Consider the following 21,182-nt stretch of genomic DNA (forward strand, 5'->3'; position numbering starts at 1 on the left):
CCAACACCTTTTGGGCCAACAGCTGAACACTGTGATGGTGGGATACTAAACAGAGATGACAACAAAGTGCATGCACATGGCTAGTGCTGCAACCAGGGCTGTGGGCAAAGAGGTACAGCCACCTCCCTCTTGGTTTAGCCACTCAGCTAGAAACTCTGCGATAGTTTGGCTTGGCTGGACATGTTGTAACCGTGTGAAGCTTTGATCAATGTAAAACATGGCAAAAAATAAAAAGGGAAACAGTAAAAAAGCTACCCATTTATTAGCTTACAAATGTTCGTTGTCTTCAGTAATAACATTCTATAGCAGCATGATGTGATCCAAGAAATTAGTGTTTGCAAGTAAAGCGTGAATGATGTTTAAGGGTGCAAGCCAAGTGGAAAAATTGCATTGTTCTTCTGAATTTTCAAATATATTTACAGGATCAATTTCCAAGACCAGAAGTAAAAATCACTGCAATACTATGAGGCATCACACATTTTAATTTATCCAAAATGCTTTATTATAAGGTGGGATTTAGAAAACAACAGCTCGTGATATGGTGCTCCACTAAAACATTTCTCACCAAGAGGTGCGTATGACAAGAAGAGCAACAAAAGGTGTAATTCACTGGCTTCTATATTACAAAGTAACTGGAGCCAACCATCAGCAATAAAAAGAAGCAAGGCTGTATTTAGAGAAAATAGAGCAATGATGCGACAACAGCACAGAAATGAGAGTAAAAACTTGCCACAAGAGACAATGTGCCGAGCACTTTTAACCATGATTATAAAAAAAATGAAGCACGTCCCTTGCTAAAACAATACCAACGAATGTCCATGACTGGCAAGAGGAAACACGGCCCCTTCCAACTTTTAGGGCACCACAAATCACCTAAGTATGAACTTCTCAATCAGTCTGCTGCTGAGCCACACACACGGTGTGTCCAGTCCACCCCAAGAAGAGGTCAGCATGCTGGACTCCCATTCCATCAGGCACTGATGATGACCACACGAAGCCTGGCCTTTTCAGCCAAGAACGCTTTGCAGGCAGACCCCATACAGAAGCTGTAGCTGGCAGTGCTCGCGCGCCGCCTTCATACCTGTAAAAGGAGCAATGAATCACTCTTGTAGTTAATCACTATGGCAGCAATAGAAGTCCATGCCTCAAAGTTTTTCCACTGTGCTTGCTGAACTGAAGTTCCAGGGGAAAACAAGTCTGAGCTGGAAGTGAAAGTCTGAATGCAGTAGAACCCCGAAAACACCGCTGGTACTAAAAATGTTTTTTTGTATATTTTAACACAGAAGAATCTCCGCAATATGAAACTCCAAGAAAATGCCCCACTTCTATGGATTGTCATTCCGAAAAGTTTCTACTCGTTACCTTCTGGTTCACAGTATACTGCCGAACATAGATACATTGAACCCACATACAGATACAGAATTTTTCGTTGTCCCAAATTGTCCCAAACTCATAAATTATCCGCTAGAAGATTCTATGTAAGAATATACTAATTTGCACGCTGTTTGCAATACTCAGCGCAAGCCGCCTCTTCAGTGTTCCAAGAAGCTTCACAATTTTGATAGTAAAAACAATTCACAAACAGGGGTTGTGCTGAGCCAACGTTTTGACAAGCGAACTTATCTTCCTCAAGATTAGAAAAGAACTGATTTCTTTAGCGCCAGCGCGTCTACACTTCGAGCTGAAAGGGGGGGGTGCTGTGACAAATTGTATGAGTGAAGATGGAGCAAGTGTTCGGTGACTAAAAATAAAATAGGAAAGCGGTGGGAAGGTGAGGATATACAGGTGTCGCTGAATTCTGGTTGTCAAAAGGGTTGTCAAAGGTTAACAATCATCATCATCAGCCTGACAACGCCCACTGCAGGACAAAGGCCTCTCCTACGGTTGCTCACTACAGTTGGTATAGAGCTGAGAAACTTCAAAGGTACTCAGCCAAACCCAGGGCCTACCGTTCATTTTCGTGCGTCAGAATTGCTGAGCTCTAAAGTTAGCAGACAGAGAGACATTCCCAAGTAAAATGTGATGAAACCAAGCTCTTCGTGGTGCCGCCGTTGAGTTCCCAGCCACGTGAAAGTCCAACCAACACAGGAGGCTCCGATGGATCAATTCTCAAGCACTTCCCTGTGCCAGAAGCTTTCATTAAAGATGGCGTTGCAAGCGCCTTAGTAGATCTTTCTGTCAATTCTGGTGCACTACCTTCATTCATCATCATCATCATCAGCCTGACTACGTCCACCGCAGGACAAAAGCCTCTCCCATGTTCCGCCAGTCAACTCGGTCCTGTGCTTGCTGCTGCCACTTGATATCAGCAAACTTCCTAATCTCATCTGCCAACCTACCCTTCTGTCTCCCCCTCACTCGTTTGCCTTCTCTGGAAATCCACCCAATTACCCTTAATGACCAACAATTATCTTGCCTTTGCGCTACGTGCCATGCCCATGACCATTTCATCTTCTTGATTTTGACTATGATATCCTTAAACCCCAGTTTGTTCTCTGACCCACTCTGCTCTCTTCTTGCCTCTTAAGGTTACACCTATCATTTTCCTTTCTATTGCTCACTGCATCGTCCTCAATTTAAGCTGAATCCTCTTTGTAAGCCTCCAGGTTTCTACTCCGTAGGCAACTACTGGCAAGATGCAGCTGTTATATACCTTCCTCTTGAGGGATAGTGGCAATCTACTATTTATGATTTGAGAATGCTTGCCGAATGTGCTCCGTCCCATTCTCACTATTCTAGTTACTTCAATCTCGTGAATAACAATGGAAGGTTTGAAATTCCTAGATGGAGAGTTTACCTAACAGTGGTGTGCTTTGTGTATGCACCATACCGAATGGAGCATACTGAACTTGCGAACAAGGTAAGACTATATTTCCTGTCTCCTGCAGACCAAAAGTCTGACTGAAGCTTCAGATCGTCGAATTTGTGTTCTGCTACATTGAAATGCTGTGCCACTGCTGTCTGTAATTTATTTGCCGTGCCCGCACGATGACTAATCTAATATTAACAGGTCATCCTGTTTCACCAGTGTACTGTTTATGACAAAATGAACATTCAATCATGTAGAAAATCAGAATTTATATGATAGACACATAATCACTATCGGTGCTTTTAATTATCATGTCTTGAAGGCAAGTCTTGCATCTTGGACGGTGGCAAGGTGTTACTTGAGCAGTAGAATGCGAGATTACTTTTGCATGCACTAACATGTCTATAAAAAAAATTGCTATTATGGCAATACACGACCTTTGGTGCTTTGAGAAATGCTTTTCGAAGGTGCTCATTGCTTGCCACTATAGGATAATATTTACGAATGATATTATTAATGTCTCGGAGAGCACATTTGGATACACTTACGGGACATGATGGTAACAGTGACGGCGAAAATCCGCCGAGTGTGCCCATATATAATTGCTATCGCAATAAAGCACTTAGCGTGCTAACACTGTCTTATGGCACGACTAGATTATGTTTGGCGCTACTGATTCTTTCCTGAACACTGCTAACCAGTGCAACGATGAGGGGTCCTGCCAGCCCGCCAAGTCACACTGAATTTTCGATGCCGTGGCATGTATTGCCATGTATTTAAGTATGGATAATTACTTAACTGCGGCACCTGCGGTCAAGGCTGTGTCATTTCAATTTCCCAAGCGTAATATTCAGCATTATATTCAGCACCATGGAGGCACACCGAGAACTCTGCTTTTGCGTCACTCGAAGCTCATAATCATTGTCTACCGCATATTACTTTGAGACATTGTTTAGTGCATATTTAATTACCCCACCAGATCACTACAGAGATTCAGTCACAATGCACATGATGTTGCATGTGGGCCGAGTGCCAGTGAAATTCGCATAAACAAGCACTTCTCATAGTCGACATTGCAAACGGTTCGATCGCTGCAACTTTTCTAGGCTGAGAAGGTTGTAGGCAATGTTTATAGAACTAGGTAAGTTCTAAAACTCCCCGCCTCAGATGACCCGTCACACGGCACCAAGACAACTTGCGGTTTGGTGGCGCTAGCGGCGCAACAAGCTTCCGCTAGCACACGAAAACGCACATTCTTCGTGGCAAGACGCCGTGGCGGCTATTCTGAAAGAGCTTGCCAACAGTATATTATTGGGATTTCTTGTTGTGCTGCCGCAGAAACCTAATACTGCGTAATATTTAGCGGTGTAAGGCAAATACAGTATAATTATGGCTTTATAAACTGCCCACGATAAACGATGCTTGACACGAATCTGTCCGTTAGTTGCTAGTTGGTGTACGTTTACAAGTAGTTTTTGGGCCCGAAAAACTCAATTACAGTGTCTTGTATCCTCTCTTGTGACTGCGTTTCTTGCCACAAAGTTGTAAATAAATTACAACTTTGTGGCGTGATCTCGTGGCTTTTATCTGGTTCTGTAGTCAGCTTTTTTTTTTTTTACATGTTAGTCACCTTCCTTAGCAACTTAGACCATCAAAAGCTGCGCATGCGGCGCTTTTCTTAAGCATGTCTTCCCTCTGCTTCTTCTTGAGTTTCTCTAATGAAACCTGTTACCACAGCTGAAGCCAAAGCTTCGAGCAGGGACCACACTTTGGGGTATCCGTGAGCACCTCGTAGCCATTACTCACGAGGCTGCCTGCTCACGCATCGGGACAGCATAAACACACTTTAGTTTTTCTATGTCCTCCGGGAATTTGGCCAATTGTGTGATGGTATCTGCATTGCCGGGAAACTTGGCTAAGTGATGGTGACAGCTGCTAATGGCGACTGTCAAGTCTTCTGCGACAACTACGCATTTCTCCACAAATAGCGCTCTTTTTCATTTTTTAAGCACTAGAAGCACCACAACACGTCTTGTCTCACCATTCTCAACAACTTTCCGCCAGCATGCAGCAGGCAAACAAACGCTTGATTAGTCTATTGATTAGCCTATGTCGAGCTCGATTAGCCTATGTCTTGAAGCAAAATCATTGCGCCACTCGTTGATGGCATGTCGGAACTCATTTCACCGTCTTTGAGCTCAGTGCTTGGAGATAGTCTATTCTTTTTCGCCGATTATACTCTGGAAAGTACACCACTCCTATCGGGCAGTTTTCACTTCTTTTTTGCGGGTTTTGAAGGTAAGCGGGCAAATTCGGGAATATCCGTAGAACACATTCTTCGACGAGGCCCCACCTTTCTCTGGTGATTTGTACCTTCTTACCATTGATAACATGAGTGAAAGTCTTCAGGATGTCCGGCCCCGCCGCGGTGGTCTAGTGGCTAAGGTACTCGGCTGCTGACCCGCAGGTCGCGGGCTCGAATCTTGGCTGCGGCGGCTGCATTTCCGATGGAGGCGGAAATGTTGTAAGCCCGTGTGCTCAGATTTGGGTGCACGTGAAAGAACCCCAGGTAGTCGAAATTTCCGGAGCCCTCCACTACGGTTTCTCTCATAATCATACGGTTTAGGGACGTTTAACCCCACATATCAATCAGATCTTCAGGATGTCCTCCTCATGAAAGTGCGTAACACACACACCTGATGTGCCGAGCAGTTTCTTATCCGCACGAGGAATAGCGTGGTTCCATGCCTCCCACTGCTCAGGTACACGCAGGGCACAAAAAAAATTTCATGGTGTCTCTCATTTCCTGCAGCCATTCGCACAGCCGGGAACGCAACATGTGGGCATGATGAAAATGCGCAACACATACAAAGCAGAATAGGGCACACTGAAGCACAAAACTGTTCTCGCAGAAAGAAGCCTTCACAAATAGCGACGCACTACAACATGCACAGCTGATAGAGGTTACGGGAGTGACACGAGCGAGCATGCAGTGAGTGAATCTATATGCGACAGCAGCGCCACATTTGTCGCTGGCAGCGGCGGCACCATGCAACATCGCTCAGTTTTGCAACTTACCTAGTTGTAAAAACGTGGGCTGTGATGTGCTTCTGTGATCAAATGTTGCCAACTTTACATGACTTGCCACTACGTAAAAGGTTGCCAACACTTAAAGTACAGCGAGCATGATGCTAAGGTCGCCCTTCAGCAACTTCAGAATGCTTTCGAATTCGCTAATGTACTGGTTTAAGAATACTTGACGGTTCATTTTCTGCTCATGCTTACAGCTTAAAAACATATCTGATACATAACAATTACAACTATCAGATAAGAAAGAAATCCAAGGAAAGCTTTGTCTATTAGTTGTAATTATTATTGTCTAACAAAAAGAAAGCGCCCTTAAAGATTTCTTTTTCGTACAACTGATGCCAGGCCTTGGCAGCGCTGATGTGGCCACAAAACAGCTAGCAGGACCCCCACCAACAAAAACTGATGGTCTAGTTAGAAAGGTAGCTGAAAGCAGACACACCAGACAAGTGCTGATATATGCAAGTGCAGGAACAGTTACAAATAAAACAACTTCACTTACACTGAAACAGCAGAACAACAGGATAAAAAAAAGTCACACAATCACAGTGGCCTGCTGAGCATACCCACACTTTACAAATTTTTTTTTTCCAAGATAGCATGACTGACAGTTCACTCATGTAGACACTACTCTCTTATATCACCTGAGCAACCATGCTGAAACTGCGGGGTACACCTACATGTGCTAACAAGCTGTGCCAGAAAAGCTTCTGTACCATTACTTATGTCATTAGCAAGTTCATGTAATCACTTTGTTCAGGCATCTGCCCATCTGGCCCTCGTAACAAGCAGCTGCACATGACAAGGGAATCCCATACACAAACTTCGAACACAGTGTGCCTGCTTTTCATCCTTGTGTTCTTTCGTGCAGTTAGAGTGGAGTGTATTTAAAGTTTCGAATTGTGGTAAAAAGCTGAAATGTGGCCTTCGCAGCCACCAGGGCACTGAACATCCGCTTAAGAGGACACTAAAGGCAACTATTAAGTTGACGTTGATTGTTTAAATAGTGGTCCAGAAGCCTCGTAGTGTTATTTTTGTGCCAAGTAAGTGCTTATTATGAAATAAAATCACATTTTAGTGGTTTGCATCGGGTTAGCGCACTTTAAATTATCTGCCTCAAGTGAAACGTCGCACATCACTGTTGCCGTCACTATTGCCATGCACAATGTTGCCCGGCTTTACTGTGCAGCCATTGACGCTAGTAGCAGCAGAATGGAAGTAGCAGGAGTCACAGCAGCAACAACGGCCATTGAACAATTTCCTGCCGTGGCTTCCGAGATGGCAGACGTGCATGGTTCAACTGGGCCCCACTAGATGGCATGACTTGTCCAGTTTCAGTAGGCGAAAATTTAACTTTTGAACCACTCGCGCTATTCCCCTTAGTAGCGTCCAGCCGGTCTTTTTTCCATGAATCGAACAGAAACGAACAAGCAACATTTTTTTAAGTCTTTTGATGCATAGAAGGTTCTTTGTTTAGTGGAGCTAATTCGATTACCAATAACTAATCGAAGGCGGTACCTCTCACATCATCGTGATCATCTTGCGAATGTCCTAAGTGTAGCGCATGTGTTATCATGCATTTATCTTAACTTCTTGGTAAGTAGGACACTGCTGCTGATAATATTGTTGTTTTAAATTTTGCCATACATTTTGTTTTCACACTGACGTAAATTCTTATATAACCTTAGTGTTCCCTTAAATGTAAACAACAGTGCTTCAGTCTGATAATGGTTTCAAGTGGCTAAAAAAAAAACAGCGCAGGTTGGGTTTCCCTAGTACATTGAGATAACACATTGTGCAATTGGTTTACAAAAAGCCTGGATGAGATTTGATTGGATATTTCTCCATGCGGCCAGCTAACACACAGAACTTGCCTTTTATATCTGATTTTTCCTGTCAACCATACAATCTTAAAGGCCAAAATCAGAGATACTCAATGGTAGGTAGAAAATACCATCATTGCACATTGTTTTACCACACTTTTTTCTTGCTGCTTTTTGAGCTGTGCCCTGTGAACTCCTGACCACTCGTGATGATGTACGTGCTGAGGAATTTTTAAAAATAGAGGTTGTTGAACTCCTGTGTCCAAATTACAGTATCTTCATGGAGCTGTATCAAGCATTAATGTAAACAAATTCAGGTGATATTTTGCAAAACCTCCAAAAATGAGTCCCCATGGCACGCCTGTTCTACCATCAGTGCCCTTCGTAGTACAGACCTTAGGTGGCCGCTGGTATGAGATTCTGGGTGTGCCACGTAGCCTGCTAGTTGGCAGTGTAAAAAGAGTGGTTGGATGCAGAAGTGGTCAGCTGGAAAATGAGGTTCCCTCCGCACCGGTTGTCTGCGGTGCCATGGGCTGTGGTGATGGGGGCGGCGGCGGTGGTGGGGGTGCAAAGCCCAAACCTGGGCGCCCACGTGGACGCACATGTGCTGGCACTGGCAGCAGCACCCCTGCACCGACTGGCCCCAGTCCCCGACCAGGCTCCCAACCAAGTCGCCGGAGCAGTTGGTGGCCCACACTGGACTCTCCTACGGGAGCAGCCCTACTGCCGACCAATCCTACACACACACACACGAGTAGTGTAGCTTCAGCTCATGCTCAGAATGCACATCAACAACATTTGTACACATAAAAGAATGGGGCTAGTGCCTTGATCATCAAGCCTAAATTTTCATTCACTTCTGTGCTTTCATTTTTGCCAAACGCAGGGGTACAACAGCCAAAGTGGAATTTGGAGCAACTTTTGAAGCAGCAAAATAGTGCTTTTGGAGAAGGTGGATTTAATTTGCGGTAGGAAGACACAAACTATTTCAGCCCCAAAACCCAAATTTAGAGTAGTATAACTAAGAAAGCTTGCCTTTAGAACAGAAGACAAAAAGATGCCTAAACTATTCAACCTAAGCTAACTAGGGGACAGTGCAAGTGAGTTCTGCTGTTTCAACAAAGTAGTGTGTTGAACCCTACCTGTCCACACACAATGAAGTACACATGCTATTTCCAGCATCTGTCAAATTTAAATCACTTGCCAGGTGCTTCATTGCTTCCATTAAATTCAGCAGTAGCATGTTGTCAACAATTATTACACAGAACTTCCACTTTAATTTTTTATATGTTAATGTGAGTACCATTGATGCAATTTGAACAAGTTTTGCAGTTTTGGTGAAGCTTAGCATGTTAACCAAAAAATTTATCGAATGGGCGCACTGCCATTTACAATACTATACTCCATCTCGCCATTCAGCACTACTAACACTACGGGGTGTAAGCAACCCACACACTTGCACAGTAAAACGTAGTTCGAGATGTAATTAACATGCTGAATCACATTGATGCATTATACGTTCATTCTTATTCACATTTATGTCGTGTGCCCTTTATTGCTGTGTCAGTAACAGTCACTAAATATGACTACAAATTAACATCGCAGCACTCACGCAGACGTGACTGCCCGCTTTCATCAAAATTGACGCTTGTTCACTGTGCTGGCAGCAACAAATAACTTGGTAAATAAGGCGTCGCATGGTGGCATCTAACGCTAAGAACCAAAAATCACGTACATTGTGCTGTTACTTGCGAGATCAGTTGTGTGTTTAGCCATACCTGCTAAGCAGAATGTGCCAAAAATTTCATAAAGGTTCATAGAATTAGCGCAATACAGTCACGAATACATTGCTGTCTGAGCGTCAGCACATTAATCTAAAGCAATTACAGCAAAACCTGGTTAATTCCAAGTCCGTTTCTTCTAAATCCTGCTTAATTCAAAGGATTTTCGCAGTCCCGTATATTGTATTGTAAGTTTGAGTGGATAATTTGAAGCGGCGACTCACACCAGTCCGGTTAATCGAAAACTTTGGGTGCCATGTGCTAGTTTCAGATCCCGATTTCAGTGTAAGTCCGCCGAAACGATGACCCTTAATAGCCACAAGGCAATGCAACGTAGTGATACTGATGAGTGGTAGCTGAAGCACCCCAGCCTCGCTACTTCCAGCGGAAAAAAAAAAAAAAAAAAAAAAAAAAAAAAAGAAGAAGAAGAAGAAGAAGAAGACGGTCTCGGGATCAACCAAAACATGTGCCTGCGGAAAATTGGTCGTGCTTCACTGCAACACAGCGATGACGCGCGAGCAGCATATTAAATGTTTCTAGCAACGTCAGCGGGTCATGGTTCACTCATTCTTTATAAGATCGTAAAGAAATTAATAAAGAACATTTTGGCAGAACTCGCGATGTATGCGAACATCCGATTGCCAGTTGCTCCAGCAATTGGCGTCTTTACAGTGCTCGTAGAGTCTGTGCCAGCAACACCTACTTCGAAAACTAAGTTCGAAAGTTTCAAAGATTATTTTTGCCAGCCAGAACACATCGCAAGTTTCATCATACCAGCCATTATTAAATTCTTAATTATGCCAGAAAGAATGTGCGAATGGTGGATTGATGACATGCTGACGCAGCGAGGGGCAGGTGACATGCTGCCCAAGTGTCACTACTCTGTTGCAGTGAAGATGTCTCGTTTTCCACAGGTGCACATTTCAGTTTATTACGACAGCGTTTCTTTTTTTTTTTTCAGTGGCAGCAGTGAGGCCCACCGTACCCCCTTGTTTGCGGCAAAATTACGACCAGGTATTGTTGGATAACATAGTTCTTGGAGCCGCAAGCTAACCGGGACAGCAAACAACGAGCACTGATTACTTTGGACAGTTCTAAGCTTCTTGCATCCCACTTTTTGAATGTTCTGTTAATTCGAAAATCCATCTTAACTCGAAGATTTCTCGCGGCCCCAGTGATTTCCAATTAACAAGGTTTTAATGTACAAGCGTCAGTTGGTAACGTGTGGGTGACACAGCGCATGATGACTCCACAAATTTGAAGTGGAGGGCACCAGGTGCAATAAGCGCCGTCATTTCTTCTATCATTGGCATCACCTGTTCTCTTTATGTGCCCTGCACATTGGAGCAGAGGCTGAGCAGACGACACAGATAAACACATGAGAAGGGGGCTAATGGCCCTTCCAACTGGCTAAGGTGCCCTGTAGCCTTCACAATGCTGAAGAGAACTTCTGAGATGGTGTATAAGCAGTAAAACTGGTAGTTTGAGAAACAGTAGAGAATCGTAATTACATATAGTTTCTGTTTGGCTACTTCAAATAGAATAGACCTTTTTCATAGGCCACAACTCTGTATATTTGCCCAACCAACGGTGGCACCAGTCCAAACCAGGGATGAGATAATACAGTAAACCTTTTATCTACATGGGAGCCGACAGGTGGAAACAATGCAGTGGGATGATCACGGTGAACAGTGGAAGTGCCTAAGACTGGCTGGCCGACGTTTCGATAGCAAGACCTATCAGAGGTCCTCCTATAGAAATGTCGGCCAGCCAGTCTGAGGCACTTCCACTGTTCACCCCGATTATCCCACTCCAGTAAACCTTTGTTAGTTCAAAATTACTGGCACCACAAAAAATCTTCATATTAAGTGGGTTTACGAATTAATTAAACTTCATTCATTTGAATTAATGATACTGGGATGCAAGAAGCTTTGAATTACTGAAAGTAATCAGAGGGGGTCATTTGCTGTACCGGCTAGTTTACAGCTCCAAGGATTATGTTTTACAGCAATACCTGGTGTGTCCTAGCAATACATAATGCAATACATAATGTGTGTCCTACACATTGTAAAGCTGTCCTACGCTTAATCTGTGTCCATTGATTCCACAACAACTACGCTTGGCAGCGCGTTGCGTCCTTTGGCATTCATTCCATTGCTCCACACATAATGTGTCCTACACATTGTAAAGCTGTCCTACACATAATGTGTGTCCATTGGTTCCACAACAACTACGCTCGGCTGCGCGTTGCGTTCTTTGGCATTCATTCCGTTGCTCCACACATAATGTGTGTCCTACACATTGTAAAGCTGTCCTACACATAATGTGTGTCCATTGGTTCTACATATTTCTTGTGCCGCTGCATATGCAGGACATATGTGCTGAAGTCGAACGTGAAACGTAGTGCAGGTGTACCTACTCTGAGGACTGTGTAGTTGAACAGTATGTCTCAATAAGCCCCAAAACTACAATAAGCATGCAAATCCGATTTCGAGACTATTTCGCCTTAAATCATGCACACACACTTCATGAGATCAAATCAGTTCCTTTAAACAAGAAGATATGCTCATTGCTTTTGCCCCCCCCCCCCCCCCCTTCTGCTAACAATACAGACTCTCCTCAGAGTCCCATTTCCTCAGGTGTGCAACAAGGATTGGTACTCGATCCTTTCCTGTTTCTTAATCTACATTAATTACAGTCAAAACCCGCAATAACGAAATCGCCGGGGAAACCAAAAAATTTCGTTTTCGCAAGAATTTCGTTGCCGTGAGTAAGAGACATAAAAACAGTGATAGGGCCAGCAGAACAAAAATTTATTGCCAGAAGTCGGTCAACTTACTTTGCCGACCCTTGCCATGCAACAACTTCAAAGCTCTGCCTTCGCACAGGCAAAAGTGGTCCATTGCTACGTCGTCGTCATGTGCGCCGAAGGCGCAAAGGGTGTCGTGCGCATCCAAAAAAACCCGCAGGTTGTTTCGGATGCGCTAGCGTGTGGTTCCTGCCCGCAGTCTCGCTGTCAGCGAAGTTAGGGCTAAGGCCGACTCCGATAACGCACCGCGCTCGTAGACCGCGCGCCCGCTCGTAGTAATCTGACCGTGCCGCCGCTTACAGTTTCGTTGCTTGCGACGAAGCACGTCGCCACGAGTGCGCTAGCGCATCGTTCCTGCCCGCAGTCTTGTCGGCGGAGTGAGGGCTAAAGACGACTCCGATGACGTGCCGCACTCGTAGTAACCTGATTGCGCATCCGTCTACTGCTCCTAACTGAAGCGTAATTATATCTTAAGTGATCATCGAGCCGTGAACACGTCACGAAGTAGCAGTTTTCGAGAGCCATGTCCTCGCGACACACAGACGACAATCTCGCGACACACAGACGACACACAGACGACAATCTCCCGGAGCGAGCATCGGGCCACTGGCGAGGCGAGCTGAGGCAACATGGCGGCCACAGCCAATCAAGGGCCTCGAGAACGACCTTCAAACATTTGCTTTTTGTGCGCTTGTTTTTAAAGGGAGGAGCCAGCTGAGGCGAGAAAGTTAAACACGAAGAAACGCTCTTTCAGATGAGCCCAAGAAGCCGGCTCCCAGCCCCACCATTGCGAAGCCATAATTTTTTCAACATAGCTGTTTTCTCGCGATTTGCAGAAAAAGTTTCGTAACCTAGGTGGGTGAAATGAATTTTCCGAAGCACTTCCGCGCGGTTTTCAGTGTAGATATTTTGGAATCAGAAAAAGGGTTCCAGAAACTGAAAACTTGATTTTCAAAAAATCGATTTTTTGCCATTTTTCGCGATCCCAAAGCCGCGTTCTACCTTAAGTAAACAAAAATGACGGTACCCACACTAGCGCGGCAAAAGCAGACGTTTACAAATTTTGAGTGCGCGTAACACGCATACGAGCATATTTCCGACATTTAACCTTTGGCGGGAGGGTAAAATAAGGCCTGCACGGTCGTAGAAAATTCGTTAATGCGGGATCGCTGTCCAAAAATATTTCGTGGCTGCGAGATGCATAATACATGGGCTTCTATGAACGTTCACCGGGGATCGGGAAATATTTCGTTGCCGAGGGGATTTCGTACTCGCGAGGTTTTGTTATTGCGACTTTTGACTGTATTTACTTTCTTGTGTCTTGTCCCATATTCACATGTTTGCAAATGAGTAGGTATTATTTCGAGAAATAACCAGCCCTCATGACCCCACTATATTAATATTAAATTTGGACGCAGTATCCCTATGGTGCAAAAATTGGTGCATGGAATTAAACACTAAAAATGCAAGGTCATGCGCATAGCTCGATCTACAAACATGGCAGTTTCATATATTATAAACAACTCTCCTCTGGAAGTAGTATCATCTAACAGATATGTCAGTGTAAAAGAATATCATCGAAACTAACGTGAAATGAACACATTGAATCCATAATCCATAGCGCTAACGGTAAAAACTGCTCCAATCACTTCTGTAAGAGCACGTACAGCACTCGGTTACCTTAGAAGAAATTTTTCCCATGCTCCTCTATCTATGAAACATTTATTGCATCAAATACTAATTACCTCAAAGCTTGAATACACCGTTTCAGTTAAGGACCCATTTCATGATAACCTTATTTGTTCACTTCAAATTCTTCAGAACCATTCAATACTATTCATTATGTCTAACTACGCATGAACCGCAAGTGTTATTAACATGAAGCCGAACCTTGAACTACCATGATTATCATCCTGCCAGAAAATTTTTCGTCTTTGTCTGTTTTATCGCATGTTTCATCATCGTTCATTACGCAATGACTTCATCTCATCGCCTCAGTATGTATATCACGCATTGATCACCGACATAAGGTTGCAGTTCCCTTTTCCATGACATCTACTTTCCATAATACATTTTTTCTAAGAACTTGCGAGGATTGGACCACCTTCCTGCTCTTACTGCGGAGATTACTAAAATCGAATCCTTCGGACAGTTTTAATTAATAGTAACTAATAGGTTTATGCTGACATATATTTTGTTGTTCATTATTATTTTTTGCATAATACTGTTTGTAATGTAAATTTTGTTGCCGTTGGTCATCATTGTTTTTTGTATGATGCTGTTTGTAACCACTCCCCCTGTAATGCTTCGGCCCTGAAGGTGCAATAAATGAAATGAAATGAAATTTTTCAAAACTAGGCTCGCTATAACTTGTAACATAGAACAACTTGACAGTTTAAACAACCGCCCTAAAATTGATAACAGAGAGATAAATTTGAATATTCTTGTTAATTATTCATTTTTAAAAGACCTAACTAGTGGCAAAATCTTTCCACCTCGGCCTAAAAATTGTATGCCAAGAAAAGTGTCTATTATAGTTTTTAAGAGCTTAGAAAATATACACCCTGTATACACGCACACACAAACAATTTAGAAGCGTGGCTATAGTTAAGGGAGCTGTAGTGAGTTCGAATAGAGTCACCTTGCGCAGGAGTAAATAAGAAACACAGTAAAAACTGCTCCAATCACTTCAATAAGAGCACCCACAGCACTACAAAGGTGCAGCCCGTCAGTGAAGTCACAGCGCTGTTATGATGGGCCACATTACTATTATGACATTCTTGCTGCTGTATATTAACTCTGTGCAGTAGTGTCTGCACACTTTCAATGATGGTGGTAGAAACTTATTATTTCGAGTATTGCTACAAAGCTTGACCCCCTCACGCCAGGCGCATCGTGCGCAGACTTGAGGCCATGCAGGACTTGGGCTGCGACCTCGTGCTGCAATGAATACCTGCCTGCATCGGTATCCACGGCAACAAGTCTGCTGACCAGCTGATGAAAGCAGCGCATGCAACAGACACGGCCACAACATCGACGTTGCACCCCTTTGACGCTGCGCGGAAACTGGTTTCCCTTGCCATCTTCTCCTGCCACCCGAATGCGCGCATGGCGGCCGGCAAGCCGCCACGCCCCCTCCCAAGAACCAGATTGACAAGGAGAGAGTGTGCTTTCCTTCTCCGCCTGCGCGTCCTTTAGCCGAGGACGGCAAAAAGAATCCATCGGCTAACGGGAAAGGGAAGCCCGTCCTGTTCGCATTGACCGTAGCCAGAGACATTAGATCACATTCAGCTGCGGTGCTGTGCCTATACTAATGAGCGCCGCAATCTCATCACTGCATATAAACGACAGGGGCTCGCCACTACCACTGTGGAGGAACTCCTGTTCCCAAGAACGCACGGGAGTGTTTTCAAGCATGTGCTTGGAGCGCTGATCGCGTTCTTCGTGGACACGGCGCTCTTTGAGTGCCTGTGACTTCGTGGACGTGTGTGTGTTTTTTTCTTCTTTTTTTATCTCCATCACACTGAGGTTCAACGAAATCTCTTTTTCGGTAGTTCAACGAACCTCATTTCTACTGAGCCGTGGCTACGAGCACCGGCGAGCGCTCTGCGCTCACCCGACATCAAACGAGCCTATGGCCCGTCACACCTCTCCCAACTCAGCGGATCTTCTTCTCCCAGTGTTATCAGCGGCCTTCTTGAGTGGTTGCGTGTTCCGATTATTCGGACATGCGCCGGTACAGACGGATCGAACGTGAACCCCTCCCCCCCTTTTTTTCTCTTCCTTTTTTGCCTTTCCCTACCTATCCACTTTCACTCCCACTACGCCATCCCTTGTGCCATCCTGTTGAGGTATCATCCAAGTAATAGACAGTTACGGGTGACACTTCTAAATGCAAAGCATTTCTTAGTGAACTTCGGCGACTTTGAGTGTATCTATCTATCTAGCCGCCAACGACTTTTAGCTCTCCTGGCCGTTTCAATAATGGTATCGATACCAAACTTGGTATGGCATAACATGACTGTATGAAGAACATATTTGACTAGTTATAACAGGAAAATCATGACATGTGTGTCATGAATTTCATGATTTTATTTCATGGTCCTGCAGCTCTTGTGGTGCTTTCGTTCACTTGGCATGTTGCAAAACTGGTATGGTATGACATGACTGCATGGTGAACACAAGCGACGAACCCTAACATGAAAATCATGACATGCGTGTCATGTAACAACATGACTACATGCCACGCTCATGATGCACTCGCAGCCGTTTCGCTAGCGTCACATCTACCAAATTTGGTATTACGGTACGTGAATGAATCACGAAGGTATGTGACTGGTGCAAACATAATAATCATAAAATGTGTGTCATGTAACAACATGACTACGTGCTACACTCATGATGCGCTCGTGGCCGTTTTGCTAGCTTCACATGTACCAAACTCGGTATTACACGACGCGAACGGACGACATAGGTAAATGACACATCCAAACATGATAATCACAACATGCGTGTCATGTAACATGACTACATGCCACACTCATGACGCGCTCGCGGTCGTTTCGCTGGCTTCACATATGCCAAATCTGGTATTACGTGATGTCAATGAATGACGAAGGTATGTGACGCGCAAACATGATAATCATGAGATGCTTGTCACATGAAAATATGACTACATGCCACAGTCAAGGCGCCAATACATCTCTACGTGACGCGGTGCTCATCCTCACCGGCGTTCATTTCATTGCGTCATGCCGGCGTTGCCACGCCAGGTGCCAATACTGAAATATAGTCCCAGGCACACGCCGCGCTGCGTTGCTCAGACGCATGCACGTTTCAGCGCATCCTGTGTCTCTCCACCACGAAAAAAAGGAGACGCAGTGTTGTCTGTGTAACGCGGCACAAAATGCAGCATGTCGCATTTCGCGCCGGTTAACGTCGGGTTCCGCTGACGGACGCTGGTCGCGCCGGTTGTGCCTGGAGTCAGACTATAGAGTGCTCGCGTTTTGCTAACGTAGCGTCGCTGTGCCCAGCGTGCGCAAGCGTCAACGCTACATTAGAGTATATTGGGCCCTTCATGATGCACTCGCGGCCATTTCGATAGCTCCACATGTACCAAATTTGGTGTTACGTGACATCAATGAATGACAAAATATATGACTTGTGCAAACATGATAATCCTGACATGCGTGTCATATAAGAACATGACAACATACCACGGTCATAGCGTGGTCGCGGCCGTTTTGCTAGCTTCACATATACTAAATTTGGTATCACGTGCCGTGAATAGATGACGAAGATAAACGACACATCAAAACATGATAATCATGATGACACAGAAGTCATGTACAGCATCATTTACCTCCACCTCGTAACGTTATGCTGATTTCAAAGTGACATATAAACTTTTCTCATTCGTGCGTCGCATATTATCAGTTCCCACTGTACGTGGGATCTGCCAATTTTTTTCTCTTCCTTTCCTTTTCGTAACCACTTAGAGAGGTGGCGGCAGCTCAGATCAAAGCTTCGCTGCAGCTGCCATTCTGCGAATGCGGTTAGTCAGCTCGACTCAGCTGATCGTCGCAGCGGCTTCTCCCATCGCTCCGCTGTGGAAGCGTGGCAGTTTGGGCTAGTTGGTATGACATCACGATTGTTATAGCGCGAGAGCAGAGTGATGACTTGTCCCTTCATCGTCGTTCTGCCCTCGCGCTATAGCAATTGTCCACTGTGGAACGTTGTCCAATAGGAGTATTGTTTAAAATAAGTAACAATACTAGAAACAATAGTGAGAACCTAAAAAATAAACGAAAAAGTTTACTTGTTCAGCACGATTAAAACGAGGTCACTCAGCAACAACGTACTGTCATGCTTTGCCCACAGCACTATAAAATTCATAAGGTATGATTTTCTAACAACCACCACAGACAGAAGCATCATTTTCTTTTGGAAAGAAAAATTATTACCTTTTCCAGTAACGTAGTAATGTCAATGTCGACGCATTTCCCTAAAAAAGAAATAAAGACGAGAGTGCAAAGAATTTGACCTGACGACCTACAGCCCTTCCACTCTTCAAACAGTGTGCCAAACCACTATGCTTTTAAAACCATATAATGATAAGATCTGAAATGACTGCTGTATTTAATCCCATAACAGGCCCACCTCCAGTTTGGTCGCAAGAAAGATTTTTTTTTTATTTCCATGCATAATAGGCACAATCCGAACTTGGTCGTCATCAGTTGTCTAATACCATATTTGCACGGTTGAAATTCAAGGCACCCTTATGTTAACTGAAGCAGAAAAAGAAAAAAAATGACTGTGGCAGTGCTGCGCGGACTTGCTAAGTCTGATAAGGGTGGTTGCCTGGCATTGAAGTAATTTTTGCACCATCGCTGAAACAAGCTTCTGCGTCTTTATAAAGTGCACCTAGTTTCCTGTCAGAAAAAGCATCGTCATTATTAGGTTTGCTACTTCGTCCACAAGAATGAAGGCTTTTCGTCTCTCCGGCACAAACTTTTGCCTTTACAGCGACAATGCCGACTTGCATGAGCTCGGCGAACTTTTGTCCTTGTTGATTTCTCAGCCACGAACCTAAACAACGCATCACGCATGCTACTCTTGGATCAGTGTTGAGTTCGATCTTTTTGACGTCCAATCTTTATGTTGCCTAGTACAAACTTCCCAAAACAACACATTGAACCATACCTAATCAGTGTTCGTTGCTTTTCGATGGCGCGCGTGGGCGGTTTTGTCGAAACCAATGTAACTTTGCAGTGGCTCTACTTGAAAGAAAGGGGGCATGAGTGGCGCTTGTAACACTCGGATGGTGGTCCACTATTCAATTGCAATGTCTTTGGACATAGGGTGCGAGCCCGTTGAATGAAGAATCGGTACCATTCAGCGCACAAAATACTGATCACAATAATGCACATAATCTCGGTGGCCTAAAACGTAATCGGCGAATCTCCGAAATAGCGCCTGCTTTTCCTAGTTATTTCTCCTGCGTTCATTTTTTTTTTTGGCAACACAGGTGTTTCGATGTTAATTTGGGAAACTTCAATGCTTGTAAGCACACTGCATCGCATGAATCGATTCTCGGACATCTATGACTGCATGCTTAACCTGTTTCGTGCTAGTGTAGCTTATGAAGAAGGTTGTTTCGGCTGTACCGCAGATATTTGCGACTTTGGCAACGTTTGTGTATTCAAGATTTCTAAAAATAAAATGTTTGGACATTTTACCCCATGAGATAGGCGCACACTGAACTTAGTGCTGATTTTTACGATTTTACGATTTTTACGATTTTACTGTACTGAGGGGTCCCCTCACTTTTATGTTATAACTACGCTGACGAGGGCCCCACTACAGTAGTCACTGCTTTATGGTGACAGGGCCCGTCAACCTAGTTCCACCACTATTATGACGAGCACCCTCACTATTATGATTACACCACAGAATCAAACAATGGCAATGGGCCCCTAGTGTTTGCGACAGTACTGTAAGTCACTGCCTTTTTTATATTCCCAGAAAGATGGGTAAATCATGATGTGCTGATGTTGCAAAAAGCATGTGACATGAAGCCTACGTGTCACTGCTGCCTTGCAGTGACACACGACACACCGCAGGTGCAATTCACCACGAGATCTTTTTTCCTTTTTTTTTTCCTGCACTGGCAGCAGCGAGGCCGGGGTGCTTCACCTGTCACTTATTAGTATTGCTAGACAGAACTGCGGTGTGGCTCTCAAGGGTCGTCATTTCTACGCAGCAAAACTACCATCAGGAAATCAGCACACGGCACCCAAAGTTGTATAATTAACCGAGCTGGTGCTGACTGCCGCTTCAAATTTACCACTCAAACTTACATTACAAAATACGACACCACATAAATGCTTCAAATTAAGCAGGATTTCCAAATAAATGGGTTCAAATTAATTTAATGGCATGATTTGGCCGCAAAAGAGACACACACAAGAAAAGGAACACTCAAACGACAAGCACAGGCGGCACTTCCAACTAAAGCAGACTAGGTGCAGACCCAGACTTAAGTACGAAAATATAGACATGCGCAGTCTTCATACAGCCTTACGCTATCCAACAATCAAACAATCTTGTCTCCGAAGCATACAACGTCACCGACGGTTCGCTGATACACCTTTCACCTTTCTTTTTAATGTAATAGGCTTCCATCAGCTCACGCCTATTACATTAAAAAGAAAGGTGAAAGGTGTATCAGCGAACCGTCGGTGACGTTGTATGCTTCGGAGACAAGATTGTTTGATTGTTGGATAGCGTAAGGCTGTATGAAGACTGCGCATGTCTATATTTTCGTACTTAAGTCTGGGTCTGCACCTAGTCTGCTTTAGTTGGAAGTGCCGCCTGTGCTTGTCGTTTGAGTGTTCCTTTTCTTGTGTGTGTCTCTTTTGCGGCCAAATCATGCCATTAAGTAAATACCAACTAGGCCAACAATCAGTATTATTCAAATTAATTTGTTTGAATGCACTAACATATATACAGACACAAATATTTCAATACAAAACACGTACATTTGTTTGTATTAATACTTTAAAGGTCACTGTAATAGATGCAAGCACATTTTGCGAAGTTTCTACTGCTGATAGAGGTGCGCTCCATTTGAATGATAATTCCCAGCTTTGAAAACGCCCTTGAACGTTGAAAATGCCCAGTTAAAATTGGTGTTTATTAAATAAATCAAATGCTTTCGAATTTACTCAAAAACACGGAGCCCTAACTATGGCTTGACAAGAACGATGCAACTTGAAAGAGTTCACACCCGCAGATACTCTGTTAGGTGAACTGCATTGCATACTTTTTCAGACCGCAGGTTCCTTTTTCTGTAGTTGTTGCTACAACCAAAA

The 21,182-nt window shown here is 44.1% G+C and overlaps 1 protein-coding gene across 7 annotated transcripts in view; it reads right to left on the reverse strand.

Moving 5' to 3' along the window:
- Nucleotides 1–238: 238 nt before the first annotated feature.
- The window catches only part of LOC119167687 (G patch domain-containing protein 2), a 341,817-nt gene continuing 320,873 nt past the window's right edge, over nt 239–21,182 (reverse strand). For 6 of the 7 annotated variants that reach the window (XM_075865896.1, XM_075865895.1, XM_075865893.1 and 3 more), the window contains 2 exons: nt 8,115–8,455; nt 239–1,081 (listed from right to left, as the gene is read on the reverse strand). In XM_075865896.1, coding sequence (XP_075722011.1) covers nt 8,202–8,455 — 254 coding nt within the window. In that variant the 3' untranslated portion in view covers nt 239–1,081; nt 8,115–8,201. Of the gene's footprint in view, nt 1,082–8,114; nt 8,456–18,272; nt 18,314–21,182 lie in introns of those variants that run through there. The other variant, XM_075865897.1, reaches the window with a different exon arrangement.

This window comes from Rhipicephalus microplus, chromosome 6 (assembly GCF_043290135.1).
Source record: "Rhipicephalus microplus isolate Deutch F79 chromosome 6, USDA_Rmic, whole genome shotgun sequence".
Taxonomy (NCBI): Eukaryota; Metazoa; Arthropoda; class Arachnida; order Ixodida; family Ixodidae; genus Rhipicephalus; species Rhipicephalus microplus.